Source organism: Caloenas nicobarica, chromosome 24 (assembly GCF_036013445.1).
Source record: "Caloenas nicobarica isolate bCalNic1 chromosome 24, bCalNic1.hap1, whole genome shotgun sequence".
NCBI classification, from domain to species: Eukaryota; Metazoa; Chordata; class Aves; order Columbiformes; family Columbidae; genus Caloenas; species Caloenas nicobarica.
The window spans coordinates 3,294,835-3,318,389 of record NC_088268.1 but is presented as its reverse complement, the minus strand read 5'-3'; the positions used below and the strand labels follow the sequence as shown (position 1 = coordinate 3,318,389).

Genomic DNA, 23,555 nt, shown 5'->3' with positions numbered 1-23,555 from the left:
TGGGACAAGGGGTGCTGGAGTATTGGGGTGTTGGGGCAGGACGCTGTGCTGGGGATGGGGGGGTTGGTGGGGGTGCAGGTGAAGGGCGCTGGGGGCGCTGGAGAAAGGGGGTGGTGAAGGAAGGAGGGCTGGGGGGCTGGAGAGAGGTGCTGGAGGAGGAGGTGCTGGGGGGTGCTGGGGAGTGGGGGTGATGGGGGAGGGTGGTGATGGGGTGCAGGGGGTGGCAGAAGAAAGGGTGATAGTGGGCGCTGGAGTGCTGGGGGTGGCAGAGGATGCCGGGGTGCAAGGGGTGGTGGGTGGAGGGGGGCGTGTAGGTGCGGAGGGGGTGTGTGGGGGGTTCAGGGGCAGATGAGGGGATGCTGGGGTGCAGGGGTGTAGAGGCGGAGGAGAGGGTGCCGGTGGGTGCAGGTGTTGGAGGGGGGGAAAGGTCTGTGGGTGCAAGGGTGCAGAAGCAGAGGAGAGGGTGCTGAGGGGTGCAGGGTGCAGAGGAGGGGGTGCAGCACGGGAGAGGGTGCCGGTAGGCGCGGGGGGGGCAGAGTAGGGGATGGCGGGGGATGCAGGGGGAGGAAGATGGGGTGCAGGGGGATGGAAGAGGGGGTGCAGGGCTGAGGTGCTGGGGCTGCCGGGGAGGAGGTTTGGGGGGTCCCGGTGGGTTCCGGGGGGTCCCGGGGGCGGGGCCCCGTGCCCGGCGCTGTCCACTCGCCGTGGTGCTGAAAGACCGGGCGGGCGGGGGGGGCTGGCTGCTCGTATGGGGGGGCTTGGCATCGCGGGGCCCGGCCTGGCACAGGGGTCTGCGGGCACGGAGGGTCCCTGGGAGACACTGAGGGTCCAGGGGGTCCAGGGGGCTCAGGGGAACACGCAGGGTCCTGAGGACTCAGGAGAACACATGGCGTCTGGGGGGTCCTGGAGGCTCAGGGGGACATAGAGGGTCCAGGGGATCTCGGGGTTCTGTGGCCACGGAAGGTCCCATGGGCTCCGTAGGGCAGAGAGGTCCCAGTGGGTCCCCAGGTCTCTGTGGGACAGAGGGGTCCCACCACAGTGCTGCGCTGCCAGGGCAGCTGTTCAGCCCCAGCCCCAAGTTCAGCTCTTCTGCCCACCTCTCCGTGCCCCTCAGAGGTGAAGGCCATGGGGACCAGCTCGCTTTCCTTCCTGAGTAATCTCATCTGGCCGGCACTTTTTCCCTGGGCCCACTGCTAAGGACAGTGTCCACTAAGGGGCTTTCTATTATTATTTTGTTATGCACGATTTTTCAGGCATGAAATTGGTCTAAGAGGATTATGGTCCATTATCATCAGCAGGAGTGTTTTGCTGGGATTTTCAATTAATATTCCAGTGCATCTCAGCAATACACATCGGGGTCAGGCCATGCCCATGGGGCATTTGACCCACAGCATTGCCCGCCAGAGTTTCCTCCTGTCCCTGGGCCAGCAATGCAAGTGGATGAGCAAAGGCAGGTGCCCTGCAAGCCCATTTCAGAGCCCTGGTACTGCTTTTATCTCCATCTTACATAGAAGTCAGTCTTTCCCAGCGGAGAAAAACTTGTTCTATTGTTGAAGAGGGTGAAAAACCCATTATCTCCCCCTATCCACTCTGCACGCTGCCTCTGCCATGATTTACTGCAAGTCGTGGAGGATGTTTTGCTCTATATTACACAGATGCGGCTTAATAGCATGGGGGAGGGAGAGGGACACGGTGTCCAGGCTGCTGCCTTCTCTGTTTTCTTGTTGATATACTGGGTGACTCAAGGGAGACAGCTCTGTGCCGCAATTTCCTCGCTAGAAAATAGAGATGCTGGTCACTCAACCTTGTGAAACTGCGCTGAGATTCCTGGATGACCAGTTCTGCAAAGGAAGGCAAACTATTATTACTACAGCTAATATGATCGTAATTATGATTATTAATCACCAAGCAGTCAGGATTTAAGGTTGGCCCCCTGCCCTCCTCTCATCCCATAAATCAGCCCGGGATGTTCACGGACACATCACGTGGACACGGATGTGTCTGATGATAAGGCCACGTGCCGGCTCGCAGCCCCCCCAGCAGGGAATGGGGCTGCAGAGGGGAGCACAGAGGCACCGGCGGGGTTTTGGGCATGGGACAGGGCACAGCCCTGGTGTCCCCAGCCCCCTCTGCCAGGGCTGTGGGGTGACCCAGGAAAGCTTGTCCTGCTCTGGCCATGGCAGTGCGACCACTTTGATCCTCCTGTCTCTGGCTGGAGAGTCCCATCCCATCGTGTGGCTGGTGGAACAGCCTCTCTGACCAACCCTTTGCCCCATGAAGCCCTCACAGGTGGAGCTGAGTCACGTCATTCCCTTCACTTTATTATTAATTGAGCTCCAGGAGAACCCCCAGTGCCCCCATGGCTCTTCCAACCCCTCTGTGGCTCTCCCCATTCCCCCATGGCTCTCCCAGTCCCCCCACCACTCTCCCAGTCCCTCCCAGCACATCCCAGCAGAGCCGGTTCATCCACGAGGCTGCCGGTCCGTGCCCTCCTTGCCCTCGGAGCATTTTCTGCCCAGACTTCTTTCGATTTTCTGGGTCTTAAGCATATGTTTGCAGTTAATCCTGTGCTTACATTTTATCCCAAACAGGAAGAATTGGGGTCTCTGGGCAAATTCTCCTGCTGTTCAAGGCAGCTGAAGGGCTCCCTCTAATTCAACTGAGCAATAATCCTCTCTCTCCTTGCCCTGCTCTCCTCACCCTGCTCTCCTCCTCTCTCCCTCACGTCTTTCCTCCTCCTCGAGTGTTTTTGAGGTTTTGCTCCTTTCCCCTTCCATCCTTCATTCTCACACTCTGGGAAATCGGTGGGAAACCACCCGATTTCCAGGACAAATGAGCCCTAGGTGCTTTCCAAGGGTGTCCTTCCCCTCCCCGCTCCTGCAGCACAAGTGCATAAGGAGTCACCGGGGAGTGCAGGGAATTATAATCTGCGCAGGGATTTATCACCCACCTGGCGAGAGGCTGCCCTGGGCAGGTGCAGGAGTGTCAGGCAAGGGGGTTACAGCCATGAAATGGGGCGTGGATTTGGGGTGGGAGGTGTGGGATGGAGGGGACGGGGCGCTCACTTGAATCCCAGCACGGCAGCTGCTGGCTGGCGCTTGCCGGGAGAAATGTTTGCCGACCGAGAGACGGCATTTCTCCACATTTCTGTAATTAGAGCCACACTGCAAACACAGCCGGCGAGGGAGAGACGGGGCTGTCGCGGTCCCCAAAGCTGCCTGCAGCCACCAGGGCTGTCCCCAGGCAGTTTCGGGTGTCCCAGCCGCCTGGCATGGCTCATGCCCCGGCTTTGCCCTTCAATTTTGGAGGATGCTCCAGGGATGTGACAGCAGAAGGAGGAATTTGGGCTGTAAAAGGCTTTTGCAGGGAGAAGGATGCTCCTTGTCCTGACTCCCTCCTCCACCCCACCGCTCCAAATTGTGATGTTATTTTTCCAGCCTTTCACTATTTGTTTCACTAAGTATAAAAACAAAACAAAACAAAACACCCCAAAAGAAAAACAGTGAAATGTGCAGCCAAAATTAACCCTCGTCAGCCTGGGCTTTCTGCCACGCCATCGCAGGGGAGGGCCCTGCAAACCTGGGAAGGACTCGGTGACATTAAACCAAGTCACGGATGTTATTCCCCAACAAGGGCCATGTCCCACTCGGAAGCAACAGGAAAAGCTGCAGGGATTGATCTTGCTTTTTTTGCGGGGGGGGGGTGTCTTTTGGGTCCCCAACTTGCCCATCACCTCCAAATGGACCTTTATCCCCCCCAGTCCCCACCACCGCTCCCCACATCCCTGTGACACCTCTGCTGTCCCCTGGGACCCCCCCACGCCGCTTCCCCCATGTCTCCCGCCCAGGGTGGCCCCCGCTGATGGCCCCCGGCCTCTGCCAAGCTGCGGCTGCACATTTCCAGGCGCTCCTTGTCCCCGGGGAAGGGGAATGTGAGGAACGCGGCCCCGTGCACCCTGTCTGCTCCTGCCCGGCCACCCGCCGGCTAAGAATAGACCCGGCTTGGCCAGGCCCCCACCAGCACCGAGGGGCCACGGGGTGTGGGAACCCCCCCAGCTGCCTTCCCATGGCGGATAATGAGCCTAAAAATATAGAGAAACCTAAAAAATTGAAACCTAGAAAAACGGAACCTCAAAAAATTAAAGGGGTTCTGCAGTGCCAAAAGGGTCCCCAGGCTGGTGGAGGGAACCCAGGGTGTTTCTTGCTTTAAATTGGTGTGATTTTTAAGCAATTCTCCTCTCCAGGAGCCTCATGCATGGGCAGGGTGGTGCAGGGCAGCCCCCACAAGCCTGGGGTACCTGCTGCTTCCCGAGCTCCCTGTCAAGGAGTTCTGCGAATTGAGGAGGAATCTCCTCTTCTGCTCTTTTCCCTTTTTTTTTTTTTTTTTCTTTCCCTCTGTATTTTCTCCTTGGGGAATAATTTTGCTAAGCCTCCTAATTTCAGCAGAAAGCATGATGCAGGAGCCAGAAGGCAGCAAAATCTCTCCAGATGTTATCGCAACGGGGAAGGGGAAATCATCCTCCGTTTAAAGGTACCTCGTAAAACACTGCTGCCAGCTCGGCAGAACCCTGCAGGCACCAGCAGGCTGTCATTGCCATGAAAAGCTCCACCTGCCTGCCCCCCAGCAGCTCCATCTAAGGTCAAGGTGGGACTTTCAGCCTCTCCCTGGGTTGAGTGTCCTGCCCCAGATCCTGGATGGCACCTTGGACCTGTGCTGGAGGTGACCTGGTGTCTGTCTTCTCTGTTGTGTGGACCTTGGACCTCTGTTGAAGGCAACCAGGTCTCCAGCTGTCTCTTCTAGATGGGCTGTGGGCTTGGGTTGTCTATCTTTGGCCAGGAGACCACAGCTCAGTGCACACATCACCCACCCTTGTAGCTGCCTCCAGTGTCCATTCATAGAATTGTAGAATCATTTTGGTTGGAAGAGACCCTCAAGCTCATGGAGTCCAACTATTAACCCAGCCCTGGCACTGCCCCATGTCCCTGAGAACCTCATCTCCATCTGTCCAACCCCTCCGGGGATGGTGACTCCAGCACTGCCTGGGGCAGCGGTTCCAGGAGAAACAGGATTCTAGGAGACGGTCGGATTCTAAATGGATTCTCTGATGTCTAGTTAGGGCTGAGCTTGTGTTGCCATCCCTGAGTGAGTATTCAGTGTGGATATATTCTTCTTCCTCCAGAAAGCAATTTTAATGAAATTTCTAGAACTTGATGATCTTGGAGACCTCTGTTCTGCCAGTAGTGGGGCAGAAAGGAGCCATGGGGCTCAAAACTTCCCAGTGAAGAGCTGAGCTGGATGGAGCACACCTGCACCAGCCGCTTTTCCAGCCCGAAAATACATTTGGCTTCAACCCCAGCTCTCACTGTGCCAGGTCTCTGCTGTGCAAGCATCGCGCTGCCGGGGAGGGGGGAGAGGACAGTGCCCGGTGTGCCGGGATATAAAGCAGATGCATCAGGGCACGGCCATGGGAAGAACGTGGGGTGAGCGCAGGCGGCCAGGGTGGCTGCGGAACAATGAGCGGTCGGGGTTTCACCTCCCCGTGGGCGTGCTGTGATGGGAGGAGGATTGAAAGCGAACAAAAAACAGAGCGTGGGTGGACAGACACCTGCTTTCTGCACCTTTCCCGGGTTCAATGAGCCTCTCCTGGGCCTCAGTTTCCCCATGACCAAGGGCAGAGGTCGTCGGATGGGAGGGGGACTGGTGGATCCCAGATCCCCTCATTTCCCCTGCTGCTCCAGGCTGCAGCAGATCCCGGCTCTGTAAGGCTGCAATTATCCCCAGCCTGGGATTAGTTTTGCACCTAATCACTGCAGAACAAATAGGAAGTTTTATTTACAGAAGGAGAAGAAAGACTGGGAGGAGGAGGGGGGAAAGCCTGAAGCGTGGCTGATCCCAAGATAATCAGGAGCTGGAGGCGATCGCTGACCTCTGAGCCCCCCTGGCTCTTATATAAAACATGTCATTCCTGTGCTGGAACCACAGCAGCCGCAAGATCCAGCCCTGTCTGAGCTTGGGCTTGGTGACCCCCCAATGCTTTGAACAATTTGAGCCTGGACTTTAGGGATTTCTGGCCCCAATTTAGCTCCTTCTTTAGGCATGTACTCCATGAGCTGTCAGCTGCGATGGGAGCCGCGGTTTAGGGGCAGTGGGGATGCTGAGCCATCATGGTGAGGATGGGGGAGATTGGGTGCTGCAGGTGTGTCACCCCAAAGCCAGATTGGTCCCCAGGGGCTTGTGGTTGCAGTGGTTTGGGGTGGCAGCTCCATCCCATTGAACTCCGAGCCCACCCGCAAGAAGGAGCCGAGCTGCTGCTCTGGGGGTGACAAGACATGGGTTTATTTTTCATCCATGCAAGCGTACAGCCCTGGAGTGGGCAAACCAGTGGCTGGAATGTGCTCTGTCCCTCCCCAAACTGCACTCTGTCACTTGGAGTCCCTGTGGCTTTGCCCACAGGTTGGAGATGGCTGATGGATGCCCAGGCTGGACCAGCTCTCAGCCCTGGGTGCTGGGGCAGCCCGTGACGGCTCCGTGCCTGCCGGTGCCTGAATTTCTCTTCCCCGGATGCAGACGTTGACAAATAAATAGCTCTTTTCTGCTTTGGCTCTTGCATAGTGGAGAAAAAAAAACGCCTGACCTGATTGGAGAGAGGAGTCCTGGGCTGTGGAAACCCGCGGCTTCGTTGGCAAATGTGCCCATGGCATGGCTGCCAGCCTGCCCCAATGCCCATGCTTGCACCCTGTCCGTGCTCCCTCGCTTATTTCAGTTCCATTTCTGAGCTGGACTTGAAGGCCTTTCTCCTGGTTAAGAAGAACTTGACGCCCAAGAAGATGGTGGTGATCAGGAAGACGAGTGCCAGGGCAAGCAGGACCCAGCCGCCCGCTGTGGCTTGATTGCTGGCCAGGGACATGCCCAGGAAATCAGTTCGGTCGGCGCTGGCTTGGGCTGGAAAATGGAGAAATAAGGGACATGGTTGGTACCGGTGGCTCTGGGCTGGGATGTGCTGGGTCACCAGCTCTCCCTTTTCTGGTCTCTTGGATGCTGTGTCCCCTTTAGACTCAGCTCCATGGGAAATCAAGGGGAAGCATCCAAACACTTTGTGGTTTTTGGGGTGGCCAAGGAGCATCAAGACAGCTCCATCTCTCCCATGTGCCCCATCCTGGCCGTGGTGAGGGCTGAGCTCTGCCCCATCATGGACCCGCTGTGCTGGGCTGAGCTCTTTGTACCTGCGTAAGGAGTCCAGCTGTACTCAGGCCAGCCCAGGACCTCCCCGTTCTTCTCGTTCTGCTCCACCAGCCATGTCGTGAGTGGCTCAAAGTAGCTCAGCAGGGCATCAGCTGACATGTTGGGCTGCCCCGTGATGAGCTCCATGGCTTCGGGCCATGGCTTGCTGAAACCCAGCTTCAGGGCCTCCCTGTGGCAGGAGAAATCGGCTCCAGTGAGTTCCCCATCACCCTCTTGGCCACCAGCCCTTCCCTTTTCCCCAGGGCTTGGGGCTTTTGGTGTCAGCACCCCTGGGTACAGTCGGTGACCCCGGAGCAGAGTGAAGGAAGTTTTGCTTGGGGAAAAGGGGGAGTTTACATGGTTTAAAGCCCTTCAGTGAATCCAGCCTGATGCAGAGTAGTTCCTGGGTGAAAGGGTTAATTTTGCAGGAGCTTTTCTTGAAGCGAGGGGGTTGTTTTCCCTAAGGAACTGGGGGCTGCAGAGGAGGATGAGGAGGAGGAGGGAGGGAGCCTTCCCCCTGCCAGGGTTCCAGCTACCATCTAGTGGCAGCTTTTGCAATCACAGCCCCAGCACCCAGCCCAAGGTGCCCCTTCCAAGAGGTCCCCCCTGCCTGTACCCCAGGACTGGGGACCAGAGCATCTCATACCGGGGTAGGGAGGGGATGGATGACCAGGGGCTGTGGTACCTCCTGTCTTGCTGGGCTGGCTTGAAGGTATTTGAGGACGTAAGTATCTTGCCCACACACCTACCCCAAGAGGTTCCCAGCCTCCTTGGACTGGTAGATGTCACACGTGTGCAGGGGACCCGTGTGCCCGGCTGCCGCACAGAGCGCCTGGTGGAACTGGAACTGGATCACGAAGCTGACAAAGTACCTGGTGGAGGATGTAGAGGGGTGAGGACCTGGGAATCGACCCTGCTTGTGGCTGTGCAAGGGACGATGTGGTCCCCCTCGTCCCCTGGTTGTACCCTCTCAGTCTGGAGGAGCATCACTGGCTTTGGACCTTCACCTGAATCAACTCAGTCCAACCTGCTGATGGCTTTTCTCCTTTAACATGTGTTTTATGGCTGCCTGGGTGCATGAGCCCGTCCTCCTCAGACAGGGAGAAATTCACCCAAATCCTTCCTCTCAGAGGTCCTGCCAGGGTCCCTGGAGCTGCCAGACACCCTCAGAACAACCAAGTATCCCGCCAGCCATTAAACAAGGTGCCATTGCTGACATCTGAACTGCAGATCCTGCTTCTGTGTCCAAGCGGTGTTCCTCCTGCCCCAGCCCTGTGTACTCACCTGATGTAGGGGACATTGGCAGGGATGTGAAACTTTGCCCCGGGGTCAAAGTCATCTTCAGATCTTGGTGTTGGTGGGCACAGACCCTGGTACTTCATCCTGGGCCAGAAACGGAGAATCAGCCCAGAATGGGGAGGAGAAAGTGGGGTAAGGTGGGAGGGGACACAGCAGAGGTGTGAGGACAGAGTGAGGGGTTGGATATTCCATTGCGTCCCATTACAGCCAACTGGGCCATGGGAGAAAACAGTAGGACAATGGTCCTTGCACCAAAGAGGGGTCTGAATTCAAGCACACCTGAGATTCCACCACTGCTGGTTGTACTCGTCCTCCTTGATCCGTCCATCAAACACCTTCCAGCGCCACTGGTCCATGAGGTACCCAAAGGGCAGGAAGGCAATTTTGTCCAGGGCGACGCTCATCAGGTAGTTAATGTCACTTTCTGTCCAGGGTGAGGAGGTGTGAGCAAGGCTGTACCCACCTCTCCACCGCAGATGGGTCATTCTGCCCAAGAGCAGGGTGTCCCCATCAGGTTTATGTCCCTGACCCCTTCCACCCTGCCCAGCCCATCCTGACCCTCTGCATTTCCAGCTGTCCCCAGCAGCCCCCTCACCTTTGCAGTGTGGTGCTCCCCTGCCAGCTCACCTTGGTTTTCCGTGACTTGGTCCAGCAGATTGATGCTGTGCAGGTGTTTGGGGGTAGAGACGGACAAGGCCATGACATCTCCAACAGCCTCATGGAAGCCAGGGTTGGCCCCATCGCGGAATGAGATGGGCTGGTCCATGTACTGCAGGAAGTACTGGACGTGACCCATCTCGTGGTGCACGGTGATTAGGTCGTCCATGTTCACCACGGTGCACTGCTTGATCCTGGACATGCGGGATGGGAGGAGAAGTGAGGGCAATGCTGGGGTGAAAATCTCCAAGAACGACCACAGCCCCATGAGCTATTTTTCCCTTTGACCTCCCTTTCCATGTGTCCCCTGATGTCAGGCTGGACTGGTCCTTTTTCGTTGGGTCGGTATTTCTATTTTCTCCTGCATCTCCTGCTGTCCTTGCCCATTCCCTGTCCCTGTTCACCAGCTTTTCCATTCTCCATGGCAGGAAAAGCATTGATTGCCCTCCATCTGCCGTGAGATCTCCTGCCAGCAATACCTGCATCTTGGGTACCAGTGGCAATGCCATAGTGGGGCTGCCACAGCAACAGGGCAAGAGACATTGTGGTGACATTGGGCCACATGCCCTTATTCTACAAAGACACTGCTATGTGCCCCAGCACCATGTCAGCTGGGGCCACCACTTGCTCCCCACAGGCACCTGAAGTCCTTGCGGTTGTAGAAGTCCCAGGCTGAGGCGTGACACACCACCTCCCGCCCATCTGTTGGCTTCTCGATCATGGACTTGTCCCAGAACTCTTGCGGCATGGGGATGAGGCCCAGAGAGGTAAAGAAACGGTCTGACTCTTCAAACATCTTCCTGGGTGTCCAGCCCTGGGGACAGAGCAGACAGAGGACCTGGTGAGGGCCAACAGGGGATGCTGGGGGTGCTGGGGCTGGGAAGGATGGGAGGCCAGTGCCAGCCTTGTTCCTCTGGGCAGGGGAGATCTTTGGGGGAGACTAGGGCTGGATCCAGCCCTTGGAATATCCAGGTGGGGAGAGAATACAGATGAGCCATGGAGGCTTTTGGCAGCACCAGAGCATTTGGCAACACTGATGATGGCAATGACCAAAGGGTGCTGTGTCCAGAGCAACCTGGAGAAGCACTGACCTGTCGTTGCATGGCTGGGGTGGCATCCACCTTGGTGGCATCCGGGAAAGGTATCACCAGGTCAAAAATGCTGGACCATGACTGGGCCCACATGTTGCCTGGGAAGGACAGGAAGACAACGGCATGGCAGGAGGGAAATGGAGAGAAGAGCAAAGTCAACCAGTTACTCCTGACTCCTGCGTGAAGAGTATCACCCTGCCTGGTCCCCGCCTGCACAAGGGTGATGTGAGCAGGACCCTGTCCATGCAGGAGCGGTCAAGTCATGCTGGGGCAGACTGGCTTCTCCAGACTCTTCTCATGGGGCCTTGGCCCTTTGGCCAGAGCTGAACAGAGACCAACCTCAACTCTTGGCATGACTTGGAGCCAGCTGTGCCTGGTGGGAGAGACAGTTCTGCTCGAGGGCCTAGCAGAGCCCTTACCTAGCAGGTGAGCAGGGATGGGACCCTTGAGGTTTATGTGCTCTGCACCATACTTTTTGTATAGGGCTCGGCGTACGTAGGCATGCAGGTTGAGGTACAGGGGCTGCAGCTGCAGGTACAACCTCTCCAGATCTTCCTCGAAGGTGGAGGTCTCATACACGGATCTCCAGTAGGCCCCATTGTCTGTGTAGCCTGTGGCAGGGGAAGAACAGAAGCTGTTAGACACTCCTTGAGCAAGAGTCTGTCTTGCTGCTCAGCCACCCTAGGTCCCTCCATATCCACGAGACAGTGGATCTCATGGGAGTTGGTGGGACCTCCACGCCCTTGATATTTTGGCTTTGAGTTGGACAATCAGCCCAATCCTCTCCTCACAGGTTGTTAAGACCATAGTGTGTCTCTAAGGGAGTGGAGCACTGACCATTGAGCACGGCTGCCTTGTTGCTCAGTTCTACGTATCGCTTGTAGTCACTCTTGATCTTCTTCCCAGAAGCATCCCGCCAGCCCTTCCAGGCAAAGAGAAGCTCGTCATAGTCCCGTGAGGTGGCCATGATGTCTGTGAGGTCTGAAGAGAGAACAATGAAGCCAAAGTGATGCTGCTGGATGGGCTGGACTGATGTAATGGTGCTAGACTCAACGTGTTGCTCAGGGGCCATCACAGAGAAGGTGGGAAGGCCCCTTCATGACCTTTCTCCACGTCCCAATTAAAAAATCCCTCCTTTCTGGGCCTGTTGCAGATGATTTGCTGGACGTCCTGACAGATCTTACCAGGATCCAGGGGGTGACAGATTTCGTTGTCTCTGCAGACCTTGGCTACACTGTATGTAGTCTCCATTTCTGAGAGGAGGCTGTTGTACTGCAAAGAAAATCAGGCCACATGAGCTGGTTATCCTTGCTCCTGCCCTCAGGGAATGTCACAGCCTATTGAGATGTCCCCAGGGGTTTTTCTCTGGTCCATTCCAAGGCCAAGCATGACCCCAAATGGAGGCAAAGTGATGTCCATACAGGAGGGACTGGGGCCAGCAAGCAACGTGCCATTGCCACCCAAGCAGCCAGGTCCCACTGCAGCCTGGGATAGGTGACCTTGGAGTGGGAAACCCTGGAGACAAGGATCTTGGTTTTGTGTAGAAGGTACCAAACTATCACCTTGTTCAAGGGCAGGTGGTGTGATTTCCTAAAAGCTGGGAGAAGCCTGTGTCTCCACACAGGGCAGAGGCAAGGGACACCCCATCCCTGCTCTGTCCCCTTGCAGCTCACCTCCTTCAGCTCATCCTCAGGCAGGGCTGCCCTCTCAATGACACTCAGCTTCTTGAGGATGCGTATGACACTTTGGTCCTGGAAGTCGGAGGTGTCGAACTGCCTGGCCCTCATGCCGTACTCCAGGGTGTGCTTGGACATGGCCAAGTTCTTCTCCAGCTGCAAGTGCAGGAGGGGACAGAGAGGAGTTACTTCAAGGAGATCCCTGAGATACAGGCCATCACTAGAAGCACCACCCGGTATGCTATGTCTGACAATCTCCCCATGGCTGCCCTTGTGGGTATCTCATCTCATGATGGGGGTTTTCATGGAAGAGGCACCTCCTGGGTGAGAAGGTTACTCCTTGACTAGGGGCAGAGGCTGCCCTGGTTTTCAGAGCTCATCTGAAATGTGCCCTGGGTACCAGATGCCTGCCTTGGCCATCACCTCTCCCCACACAACCTCAGGGTCATTCCCATACCATGATCTCCTTGTTGTAGTCGGTGATGTTGGTGTTGTAGGCCCAGGATGCCTCAGTATAGGCGTTCCACACCACCTCGGCCGTGCTGTTGTACTCGGCCAAGAACTCTTTAGCTTGTGCTTCGTCTGCTATTTTGTCTAGAGGAGGAGATAAACGGGGGAAGAGAAAGAGAGTCAGGAGAGTCCTTCTCTTTGCAAGAGCACCACCCCATAGAGAAGCCACGGTTGAGCTTTTCCCAGAACTGCACGTCTACTGAAGACTACCACAACTGGGGAGCAGGTTGAGCCAAGAAATGGGGGCAGAGGGGCACTGCTGGGGTGTTCTATTGGACAGGGGATGGGATAACGGGACATGGTGCATGCTCTAGACCCTCCCACTTGGGCAGAAAGGATGCTGCTGAAAACAGATGACCTGTCACGCCATGACTGATGGCATTACTACAGCAGCAGGGCCATGGCTTTAGACAACGGTATGTCAAGAGGTTGGCTGATGACACCCTGCAGGACATCATGTGGAGATGGTTATTTCTCTTTGCTGGCATGATGACCTTCACCACCCACAGCAGAGACCTCCCCCAACACTGTCCCACCTCAGGGTTAGTGACATCCCTTGGGATACCTCTTCTTGCCCGTTCCCATAGCCAGGATGGATCTGCAGCCTTACCAATGCCTTCAGGGTAGCCTTCAGGGATAGGGGGACGCCAGTCGAACTCGGGCCAGCCCAGCACCTCATTGGTCTTGTTGTTCTGCTCCTGAAGCCACTGGGTGACAGGGCTGAAGTATTCCAGGAGGGCCCCAGCATCCATCTTGTCCGTGCCGGTGAGGTTGAAGAGGATTTCCTGCCATGACTTGGAAGACCCAGCTTTCAACACCTCCCTGCAGAGGAGTGGGACAGCAAGAGCCAGCATGAGGCCAGGGGACGGATGGGAGAAAAGTGGTGATGGTATCTCAGCATCGCAAGGGCTGGAGATGTTATTCCTGAGTGGGACATGAACCTGGGAAATGCCTCTGAAGCCCCCCATCTGTCCTGCATGTGAGAATGAGGACTCCCCATCACATACTCATGCAGTTGTTAACACCCAGGGAGGCAACAGGAACTAAATGTACACAAGAGTGACCTCTTGTCTGGGTGGGAGCTCATGACAGGGACAATAGCAGTGCTCTGGTGAGGACCACTCACCCCACCCCAGTGCTTCCATGTATTTCCATCCATCCATCCATCCATCTGCAAAGCTATTTCTCCAGCCATCTCCTCAGCCACTTTTCCTTCCTTCCTTTCTTCTTTCCTTCCTTTGCACACCATCAGATTCCATGCACACATCTGCCCGTGGAGGTTGTCCCGACCCTCCTCTGTCCCCACCTGAGTTTGGCTCCGGCTTCTTTGGACATGTAGATGTCACAGGTGTGCAGGGGGCCGTTGTGGTTGGCTGCCTGGCACAGCGCCTTGTGGAACTGGAACTGGAGGATGAAGCTCACAAAGTACCTGCCAAGGAAGCCCATGAAGATAAGCGCTGGGCAACAAAAGGAAGCAGAAAAGTCCTAGGGTGGGGACAAGGCACCCGGCCACATGTCGCTCCCAACTATTTGTGGTCCCAAGTATTGGATAGTCTGTGTCTTGAGCAGGAGTGACACATCCCAGTCCCTTGCCCATAGAGCTGAGCCCCAATTCCACCTGTTCCCCAAGACCCCATCCCCTTGCCAGCAGCTCCTCTACCTGATGTAAGGGGTGTTCCCAGGGATGTGGTACTTTGCTCCAGGGTCAAAGTTGCTTTCATTCCTTGAAACTGGAGGGCAGATACCCTGGTATTTGGTTCTGCAGACAACAGAGAACAAGAGCGTGAGCTGGAAAGAGGGAGGCAGATGAACCAAGACAGGGAGTGGGAAGGGAAGAAGTCTACACAATTAGAGTGTGCTTCCATGTATTTCCATCCATCCTTCCATCCGCCTACTCATCTACCCATCTATCCATCCATCCATCCAGTCATCCATCCATCCATCCATCCATCCATCCCACCTCCCCATCATTCTCCAACCACCTCCATGGCTACTTTTTCCCTTTTTTCCTCTCTTTCTTCTTTCCTGCCTTCCTTCCTTGCACATCCCCAGCTTCCACACTCCCATCCACCTCTGCTGACTCTACCTCAGATACCACCAGTCGTAGTTGTAGCGGCTGGGGGGCGTGCGGCCACTGAACACGTTCCAGCGCCACTGGTCGATGAGGTAGCCAAAGGGAAGGAAGGCGATCTTCTCCAAGGCCATCTTCAGCAGGTAGTTGATGTTGCTCTCTGCATGAAACAGAGCCTGAACCAGGTTGGGAAGGAATCTGGCTGGCCAGCACTATGGTCACCAGACTTTTTGTGGGCAAGAGGGTGAGCAGATCTGGATGAGAAATGGGGACAGCATTTCAACATCTGCTTTTGCTCCCTAGCAAAAGCTGCATAGGGCACAGGAGGTTCTTCTAGATGCAGCTCCTGGTTGGGGCAACACGTGCCCTTCTACAGAGTAGGGACAACAGGAGTGACAATTGCAGTGCCCCTTTGTCTCTCAGAGTGAGAAGGTCTCTAGTGAGCTCAAGTCTAATGGTTCCCTCTTCACACATTCACCCTGGGGGACACAGGGTGAAGGAGCTTTGGTCTGCACAGCTGTCACACCACTGCAAAGGTTCTCACGGCTTGGACCGAGAGCTGGGGTCCATGTTGGGACAGTCACAACCATATCATGGAAAGCACAGGAGATAGCGACATCTGCTTTCCCCTTCACCACAAAGAGATCTGGGGAAGGAAGGTTGGAAAACAACCTGCTGGAGACCCATCTGGAGCTGTGGGGTCAGAGGGGGGTTGGCAGCACTGCCCTGAGGGACTGTTGGCTGCCATCACTGTGGCAGCACGGCTGCCAATGGCCGGTTAGTCTGGTGGCGATGCCTTGAGGCCGGGACCATCTGCTCCATGGTGTTTATGCAGCATCGGCCCAAAGCCCTTGGCTGCTGCCACAGCTTCCCCGTCATGGAACATATTTAATGACAAGGCAGGAGGGTCCCGGGACTGTTCCTCCTCTGCAGAGCAGACGCTTGCGGCAAAGGTCTACGAACATTTGTTTTCTGCTGCTGCCATCTGCTTTGACGTGTTGGCTGAGAGACATTGCGAGGGGGAGAGACTCTTGCCAAGCCGGGCAGTGCCCTGCGGTGACGAGTCCTCCTCCGCTGTGCTGGTTGGCAGGCAGACATGTCACCCGCTCACTGTCCTCGTGCCACCTCTGCTGAGCTACACCAGGAGCTCCTGGGGTGGATGTTTCTTGGCGAGGGAGGGGGGCAATGCCTGAAAGGTCAAAGCCGATCAAGCACCAAGCTGCTATTTTCAAGTTTGGGGCTCTGATGGGGAAGGAAAGGGCACAGACAAACTCTGAAGAACATCTCTCCTGCGCTTGGGGGTGAAAAGGATGGAATCATGAAGGATACTACATGGATCCATGGAGCCAAGAAGAGGTTGTGCATGGACCCATAGAGACAAGGTGGATCCTGCATGGACCCATGGAGACAAGATGAGGTTGTGCATGGACCCACGGAGACAAGATGGATCCTGCATGGACCCATGGAGACAAGAACGGTTTGTATGTGGAACAAAGCATGGGTGAAAGGCACACAACCAGCCATAGGGTCTTGCCTTCTCTGGGCTGTGTTACCAGACTGTAGCCCTCTCTGACATGTCCCAAACCCTTCCTGGTGCCATGGACAGTGCCTGAGCCTTCCAGGCCACCCAGCTCCCCAGGGCAGCTGCCATACCTGTGTCCTCAGTGGCACTGCTGAGGAGACCAATTTTCTGGAGGTGGCTGGGCGTGGAGACAGACAGGGACATGACATCGCCGATGGCCTCATGGAAGCCCGGGTTGGCCCCGCTGCGGAAGGACACGGGCTGGTCCTTGTACTGCAGGTAGTACTCGACGTGGCCCATCTCGTGGTGCACCGTGAACAGCTGCTCCATGGTCACCGTTGTGCACTGCTTGATCCTGACAGGTGAAAACAGAGCATTGCCTGAGCTGGATGAGGAACCTCGGCTGCCTGGGAAGAACTCTCCACAGTCCCTGAGAGGGTGGCAGCACCCCATGGGGAAGCAAAAGACCCAGTGGAGGGCAAAGCAGGACAGCATGGTGCCCCAAGACCTTGCCCCACAAGCTGGCAGATTGGGCCACACAACCAGGTTTGGAGTGGCCAAAATGGTGACCACCAAGGGGGATGGAGGAGGGTCTCACCCTGTAGCCCTGGGGACCCTACATGCCCCCACGCACCTGAAGTCCTTGCGGTTGTAGAAGTCCCAGGCCGAGGCGTGACACACCACCTCCCGCCCATCCGTTGGCTTCTCCAGCATGGACTTCTCCCAAAACTCAGGGGGCATCTCCAGCAACCCCAGGGAGGTGAAGAACTCCTCCGAGACCCGGAACATGCGGGTGGCATTCCAGCCCTGGTGGGCAGCAGGCAGGAGGTTACGGCTGAGGAAGGGTTGCCCACATGCTGGACATCACCTCTGATGCTCTCCCAGCACCATGGGGTATGAGGTATGAGAAACCACTCCCATGGGGTCAATGTTATGAACAAGCTTTGGCCAACACCCCGTTTTTTGTCCCCCCGCTGCCACCAATGAGTCCCTCAGCCCATCACCTGCTGCACCATGGTGCTTGTGACATCAAGGTTGGGCTTCTCAGGGTATGGGACCATCAGGTCATAGATATTGTTCCACTGCTGAGCCCACATGTTGCCTGAGAAGATAAAAGAGCTGGAGCAGAGCTGGTGGTAGGTCAGGAGGAAGAGAAACACAGCGAGAATTGGGACATCCCTGTCCCACTATGGCCCTGCATGTGATTCTCTGGCTCCACCAGCACCCTTGGGCACAGGTTGGGTGGTTCCTCCTCTTACCCAGGAGATGAGCAGGGATGGGACCCTTGAGGTTGATGTATTTGGGGCCGTAGCGTTCGTACAGCTTCCTCCGCACGAAGGCATGCAGGCTGAGGTAGAGGGGCTCCAGCTGGTTGTAGAGATGCTCCAGGTCGTCCTCGAAGGTGGGTGAATCGTACCAGGAGCGCCAATAGCTGCCTGTGTCCTCAAATCCTGCCAGGGAGGCAGTGATGACCCCTGGCTCCCACCCTCAGGGGCTGCCCCCCAACCCGGCCCCAAGAGCTGGGACTGTGGGACAGCAGTAGGATTTTTGTCCCTTTCCCAAACTGTTGGCACTGGGAAATAGAAGTTGGTGCCTGCTGCATGCGGGATGGGGAGAGCAACAGGCCACCCCATTGCCTCAACCCCATTTATCACCCCTGATCTTTGACCACCCCATTCTGCCCGTACCGTCCATCTGATAGGCCTCGTTGCTCAGCTGCACGAACTCCTCGTACTTGGCGCGCAGCGGGTTGCCTGCGGCGTTGTGCCACCCCTCCCAGGCGTAGAGCAGCTTCTTGTAGCTGCGGGAGGTGGCCATGATGTCTGAGATGTCTGAGGGACAAGTAGGACATGAGACAGGGGCAGGACAGGGGGTTGCCCAGAGAGGTGGTGGCTGAACCATCCCTGGAGACATCCCAGGCCAGGCTGGACGGGGCTCTGAGCAACCTGAGCTGGTGCAGATGTCCCTGCTCATGGCAGGGGGGACACTGGGGAAGCTGCGAAGGTCCCTTCAACCCAAACTATTCCATGATTCTATGATCCTGCAGTAGCTCTGCAGAGGTGCTGCCACCATCATGCCAGACCCAAATATCCATCCTTGCCCCAGAACAACTTCGATAAACGTGGGTGGGACCTGCCAGCCCCAACCTGCTGGTGGGGACCAGGACAAACCCACGGCCATGGGGAGCAGAGGGATGAGGACCATACCTGGCTCCAGGTCCCAGCAGGTCCCGTTGGGTGGGCACACCTTGGCCGTGGAGTAGATTTTGTCCATGTCGCTCAGGATGGTGTTGTACTGCGGGGAAGGAAAAGGCGTTGGGGCTGGAAAGGGATGGGGATGGCCCTTCAGGAGGGATCTACAGACTTCCCAGCTCCGGAGTGCGTGTCTGAAGGGATGTGGAGGAGGATCGGTATGTTTACACAGCACGGTTTTGGTGAGATAAGCGTGTTATCACCCACGGTTTTTGCACCCTTCGCATGCTGGAAGCAGAGAGGCTCTTTGGGACAGACAACCCATGCACAGCCGCTCGCTGAACCCCCCTCAAATGTGTCGTGAGCACTCGTGCTGTCCCAGAGCGGGGCTATTTATAAAGCTCTTTGTCAGCGGGGCTGCGGCACAGCCTGTTTATCTAAGTGGGTTAAAAAAAAAAAAAAAGCAAAGCAGGAGGAGGAGGGGGATTTATTTCTGTGAACTTCAACAACAGCAAACAATAGCAACAGGAGGTTTCCTGGAACCTGCCCGGGGAGCCCATTCCCAGGGAAGGAAATTCCTCCGCTCCGTCCGTCTCTCCACTTCCATCCCTCTGCTCTGGTTGGAGGGGATGGGGACAGGGTACCAGGGGACAGGACGGAGCTGCTGGGGACAGGCGAAATGTGGATGATGTGCGGGGAGGAGACGTGATGCTGTGTTATCTGGGAGAGGGTAGGGATGGGTTTCCTGGAAGGAACCTGGGCCGACGCTTCTCCGGAAAGGATCGTATCACCCTGCTTTGCCGGGGTTTCAGTGGGGAAGGCTGCGGGGGGATGACAGCTCCAACATTCCTGCGCTCGTGTGGAGGCAAGTGGCCGTCAGCCTCAGCCTGGGCAATATTTTCATGCACGGAAATTGAAATCAGGTCACGTTTAGGTAAACGATCCTGAAAGCTCAGGATCGTGATGGGGAACGCTCAGGATGTCCTGGTGTCCCTAGTGCGGAGCTGTGGGACAAAGGCACGTCCCCGGGCTGGCAGGGACGGCTCAGAAGGCAGGTGGCTGCAGCAGCCTCGCTTTTCAGGAGCCCTGGGGCGGGGGGTCGAGCCAGCTGGCCCCCAGCCATGGGCACAGCCTGGCTGGTCTCCAGGTGACGCCCAAGGCCACTCTGTGTAAGCAGGAAATCTCCGGTTCCCACTCGGATAGCTCTGAGATGAGGTTAGGGCTGGATGGTGGGGCCAGTAGGCTGGATATACCACCCTATCTCCTTTCCCCATCACCATCTTCCCTGTGCAAAAGCCAGAGAGACACTCCCAAAACGCAATGGAGGGACAATGGGTCAGCAACAGTGTCTGGATTGCTGGGAAAAATCCCTTTAAGGGGATTTGCAGCACCCCAGCCGTGCCCAGGGCTCTGCTGGCACCTCACTCACCTGCTCTCTCTTCTCCAGGGGCAGGTTGGAGGGTCCCAGGGTCTGGATAGAGCCGATGATTTTCCTCAGCTGCAGGTCACTGAAGTTGCTCCAGATGTTGCCGTAGAGCTCCTTGGCTTTCTTCCCCCACAGCTCCGTGAAGTTTTGCTCCTCCAGCGATGCCTGGACCTGCGCGGTGAGAGGGGACATGGGGACTCAGGACATGCCAGCACCCAGGTGATGGTTTGGGGGACAAATTCACAGCCATCAGGGCTTGCGGGAGCCAGAGGGGACAGGACGCGAGGTGGCAGACAGGGCTGTCCACGATCCATGACATTCATAGATAGAGACATGAACTTCCAGCTGATGTGGCAACGTCTGCAGCCCCCGCTTGCCTGCGGCGCTCCCGCCGAGCACCCGCCAAGGCGCCTTTGAAGACGTTTTGGAAGTAGCTCCAGGGTGTTGTGGCCCAGATGGGGTGGGGATATGAGGACAGGAGTGTCCACCCGACACGGGCGGGTTATCCGGGTGCTCCCGGGCTGGCTTTGGCAGCTTCCAGACCCCAGTTTCAGGAGGAGCTCTGCATTCTAGCTTCATTTAATTCCTATTCCAGCTATTTCTCACCTTTGCAGAAGCCCAAAGGAAAGCTGCAAAGATGTCACATTCACTTTTCTCCTTCCTACACCTCCTTGCCAACTCGAGGTATTTCTCCTCTGGCTCTCTGCAGCCTGTGCCCTGTGAGTGCCATGTCTGGGTCTCACCATGCAGAGGGGCACCCATTTGCCCCCAGTTTTGGGACTCTCACTGTCACCCCTCTCCTGCCAGCCTCCACCTCCCTCCCCAGGGCTGTGGGATGACCAGGAGCTGCCAGCACCATGGGGGGTTATTTAGGCAGCTGGAGCCGCAGCTGATGGCCATGATTTAGAGACAGGGTGTATTGCTGGTGGTCACACCCCAGCCCAGCCAGTGTCAGCTGTATTTTTGAGAAACACTGATCTTTCAAGAGGAGTAATGCTCAAGATGGAGTGAGAAGGTGCAGAGTGCCTGTTCGCTGCCCGTGTGCCATCCCAGCGTGATTTATGGAGCTCATTAGCTGATATTCATGGCATTTTTAGCCTGGCTCCAGCGAGCCTGGTTTGTTTTATTTTAATCTTTACATTCCCTCGGCTGGAAGGGAGTTATGGTGCGGCAGGGTGGGGGGCTGCCCAGGACAGGCACCCACGCGGCCGGGAGTCACGGGGATGGAGATGCCAGAAGTACCCGGTGACCCTGGCTGCACCCACCACCTCCCTCAGACGTCCCAGCACCCACAGCATCACTGGGGTACCAATGAATGTGATGGGATGCGCCAGCCCCACGGCCGCCCTGTACTAGAGCAAGATGCTCCTGCATGACCCCACGAAACAGGGAATGTCGTTACCTCTTCCCAGGCGCCGCTGCAGAGCTGGGCGGCTGTAGGAAGCAGAGTCCAGCTGTGTTTTGTCTTCTCCTTGAACACACGCCTGTGTTTGGTCAGGCGAATCGTACCCTAAACTCTCCTGACAGCTCTGGAGGAGCGAGCCAAGGCTGGTGGTGCTGCCTGAGATCCCCTCGCCACGGCCGTGCCCGCCAGCCCTGGCCCTTCACCCCCAACTTGGAGCTCTCTCTGTGGCGCTGCTCCTTTGGGAGGCTCAGGGACCCCCACCCAGTCCCTCCCTGCTCCCGGTTGCACAGGGAAGGTTCAGCAGGATGCGACCCCGGGCACTGGGGCTGCCCTGGGCACCCGGAGACATTCCGCACCCACGAGCAGCCCCTGAACCCCAAACGCCTCTCGCTCACAGCCCCAGCTTGCAGGAGATGCTTCATCTCCCCCTCCCACAGCTGAATTCCCTGTTTGTCCCTCTGTCCGTCCCTGCGTGGCCGGGGGCTGCTGCCTTCAGCCTCCTGCGCCCTGTCACTTTGTCCTGTGGCCAACTTTGGTGGCAGGTCCTGGAGGAGTCCACACCATGGTGGCCTTGGCTCAGCTCCTGCTGCGCCACAGACCTGTGCGGGGTTTGCCTGACCCAGGAGTTCTCCAGATCCCCAAAATTCAGCCTTTGGGCGGTGCTGGCTGGCTGTTAACCCTTTAGGGCTCATTTTCTCCCCATGCCACCGCACACCTCCCCGCTGCCCCATCGCTGGGACGATCTCAGGACAGGTCCTCTCCGCGTCCTGGGATGGCTTGGGAGCCTTGTCACCTGGCCCTGATCCTCTGGCATTTATTAACACAGAAAAGGGTGAGAGCTAGCCTGGAAACACCCTTTGGGAAAAGTCCATGCAATGTGCTTTTCTGGCCCTAACCTTGGACTTGGCGTGGCCAGGATGCTCCTGCTCTGCCCCAAGGTCCCCGTCACCACCACAACATCTGCAGCAGCCACTGGGTCTGTGCCCAGACATCGCGTCAGCTCGCCGAAAGACGGCTGAAGGGGCACTTGGGTGCTCTGGGGTGTTTTGCCAAGTTGGCAGCAGCCAGACCCATCGTTGATCTTCCCCCGGCGCAGGAAAGCACGTTTCCTTCCTGCTGCGGGGCAGCCCCGTGGCATCCGGAGGTGTTCGGGTCTGTATGGCAGCCCTTGGGGTGCAGGGGCGATGTTTGGGTTCCTGAACGCACGTAAGGGATTCACTGACCCGTGCACCTCAAGCTATACGGGGTGGCAGGTATATCTCTGAACTGCACGCAGCACCGTGGCTGTGCCCCACACCGGGGTACCCAGCAGCTCCCTGGGCACAGCAAGAGTCGGGAAAAACTCTGCAGCTTGTCCGGGGACTATGGTTCCCCCGCCCACACCATTCTGCAGCTCCCTCCGGGCTGCTCGAACTCCCTGCCCCACAAAACCCAGCCCAAACACACACAACCCCCCAGCAAACACGCCTGCGGGATGCCGACAGCATCGCTCCCCACCAGCGCTCTGGGCTGGTGACAAGTCCCCCATAGCCTGATTGCCCAAAGCTGGGGTGGGGACACAGGGGCAGGGGGTGGCAGCCTTGGTCTCAATGCCACCCTGTTGCTTGTGCACACTTTGGGCTCCTGGTGTCTGCCCCAAAGCAAGAGCCCCAGTGCTGGGACACGGTGGGGCTCCGGCACCGCACAGCGCGGGGACGTGGTGGCACCGGGCAGGGAGAGGGACAGGGACACTTGACACCTGACCCCCGTCCAAGAAAGCGGGGGGAGGAAAGTAGAAGGTGCAGGGAGGAGGGAACCACCTCTAAAAATAACCCAGACTCTGCTCCAGGACCAGGGCTGCCGCTCTGGGGCAGAGCCTCTCCGAGGGCAAATTTCACGCAAAACCCTCTTGTTCCCGGACTACACGTCCCAGCCCTGATTTGCCACGCCGGGGTGCTGCTAAAGGAGCCTGCGGGGACGAAGGGGACAGCTCCAAGTGTCCCCACCATGCCCCAGTCCCCACTGCCAGGGACACCCCCGTGGTGGCATCGCCCCCCCCTCCCACCACCCACCTGCAGAGCAGCGTTCTCGTCCGTCAGGTTGGTGTAGTAATCCCAGCTGGCCGAGACGCTCTCGAAGAGGACGAGCTCGGCCGTGCTGTTGTAGGCGCTGGCAAAGAGAACAGCCCCCTCCTCGGTGGGGTCGGACTGGGGGGGCTCAAGCCCGGGGCGAAGGGCACCCACCAGGCTCAGCCCCAGCAGCAGCCCCAGCGCTGGGGACATCGCGACGGGAAAAAGGGGGGGGACACCCGTTCGGTGCCTTGCGAGACGGCTTTGCCTCGGCTGCTGGCTGCTTATAAGCCAGCAGGCTTCGCGCAAACCCTGCCCACCGAGCCTGCCTCCCCTCGCAGATAAGACCAAAGCATTTTTGCTCTCCTTCTCGGCAGCTCCCAGGCTCGCGGGAAGGAGCGGGGAGCGAGCGCTGCCTTGGGGTGCAAAGTCCTTTT

General features: G+C 57.3%; 1 protein-coding gene across 2 annotated transcripts; it reads right to left on the bottom strand.

The window, feature by feature from the left end:
* Positions 1–6,396: 6,396 nt before the first annotated feature.
* On the bottom strand, positions 6,397–23,331 carry ACE (angiotensin I converting enzyme). 2 transcript variants are annotated; one of them, XM_065651139.1, is made up of 25 exons: positions 23,122–23,331; positions 19,669–19,836; positions 18,255–18,342; positions 17,736–17,879; positions 17,307–17,498; positions 17,052–17,149; positions 16,682–16,854; positions 16,179–16,402; positions 14,541–14,685; positions 14,115–14,213; positions 13,761–13,883; positions 13,065–13,276; positions 12,402–12,538; positions 11,942–12,100; positions 11,453–11,540; positions 11,106–11,249; positions 10,688–10,879; positions 10,269–10,366; positions 9,819–9,991; positions 9,148–9,371; positions 8,800–8,944; positions 8,506–8,604; positions 7,971–8,093; positions 7,215–7,411; positions 6,397–6,942 (listed from the first exon to the last, which is right to left on the bottom strand). In XM_065651139.1, the coding sequence occupies exons 1-25, from the start codon at positions 23,329–23,331 to the stop codon at positions 6,755–6,757; spliced, it is 3,843 nt and encodes a 1,280-aa protein (XP_065507211.1). In that variant the 3' UTR covers positions 6,397–6,754. The 2 variants fall into 2 exon arrangements, with proteins under 2 accessions (XP_065507211.1, XP_065507210.1); XM_065651138.1 differs by having other exon boundaries at positions 7,224–7,411.
* Between the last annotated feature and the right edge of the window lie 224 nt (positions 23,332–23,555).

Bases quoted from the DNA above. Each gene is read 5' to 3' on its own strand.
- ACE (XM_065651139.1), bottom strand. From the start codon at position 23,331: ATGTCCCCAGCGCTGGGGCTGCTGCTGGGGCTGAGCCTGGTGGGTGCC. The intron at 13,277-13,760 runs GTGGGGACAGAG...ACTCCTCTGCAG, and splicing joins GAAGCCGGAGCCAAACTCAG to GGAGGTGTTGAAAGCTGGGT. The intron at 11,541-11,941 runs GTGAGCTGCAAG...TTTTCTTTGCAG, and splicing joins CTGAGGATGAGCTGAAGGAG to TACAACAGCCTCCTCTCAGA.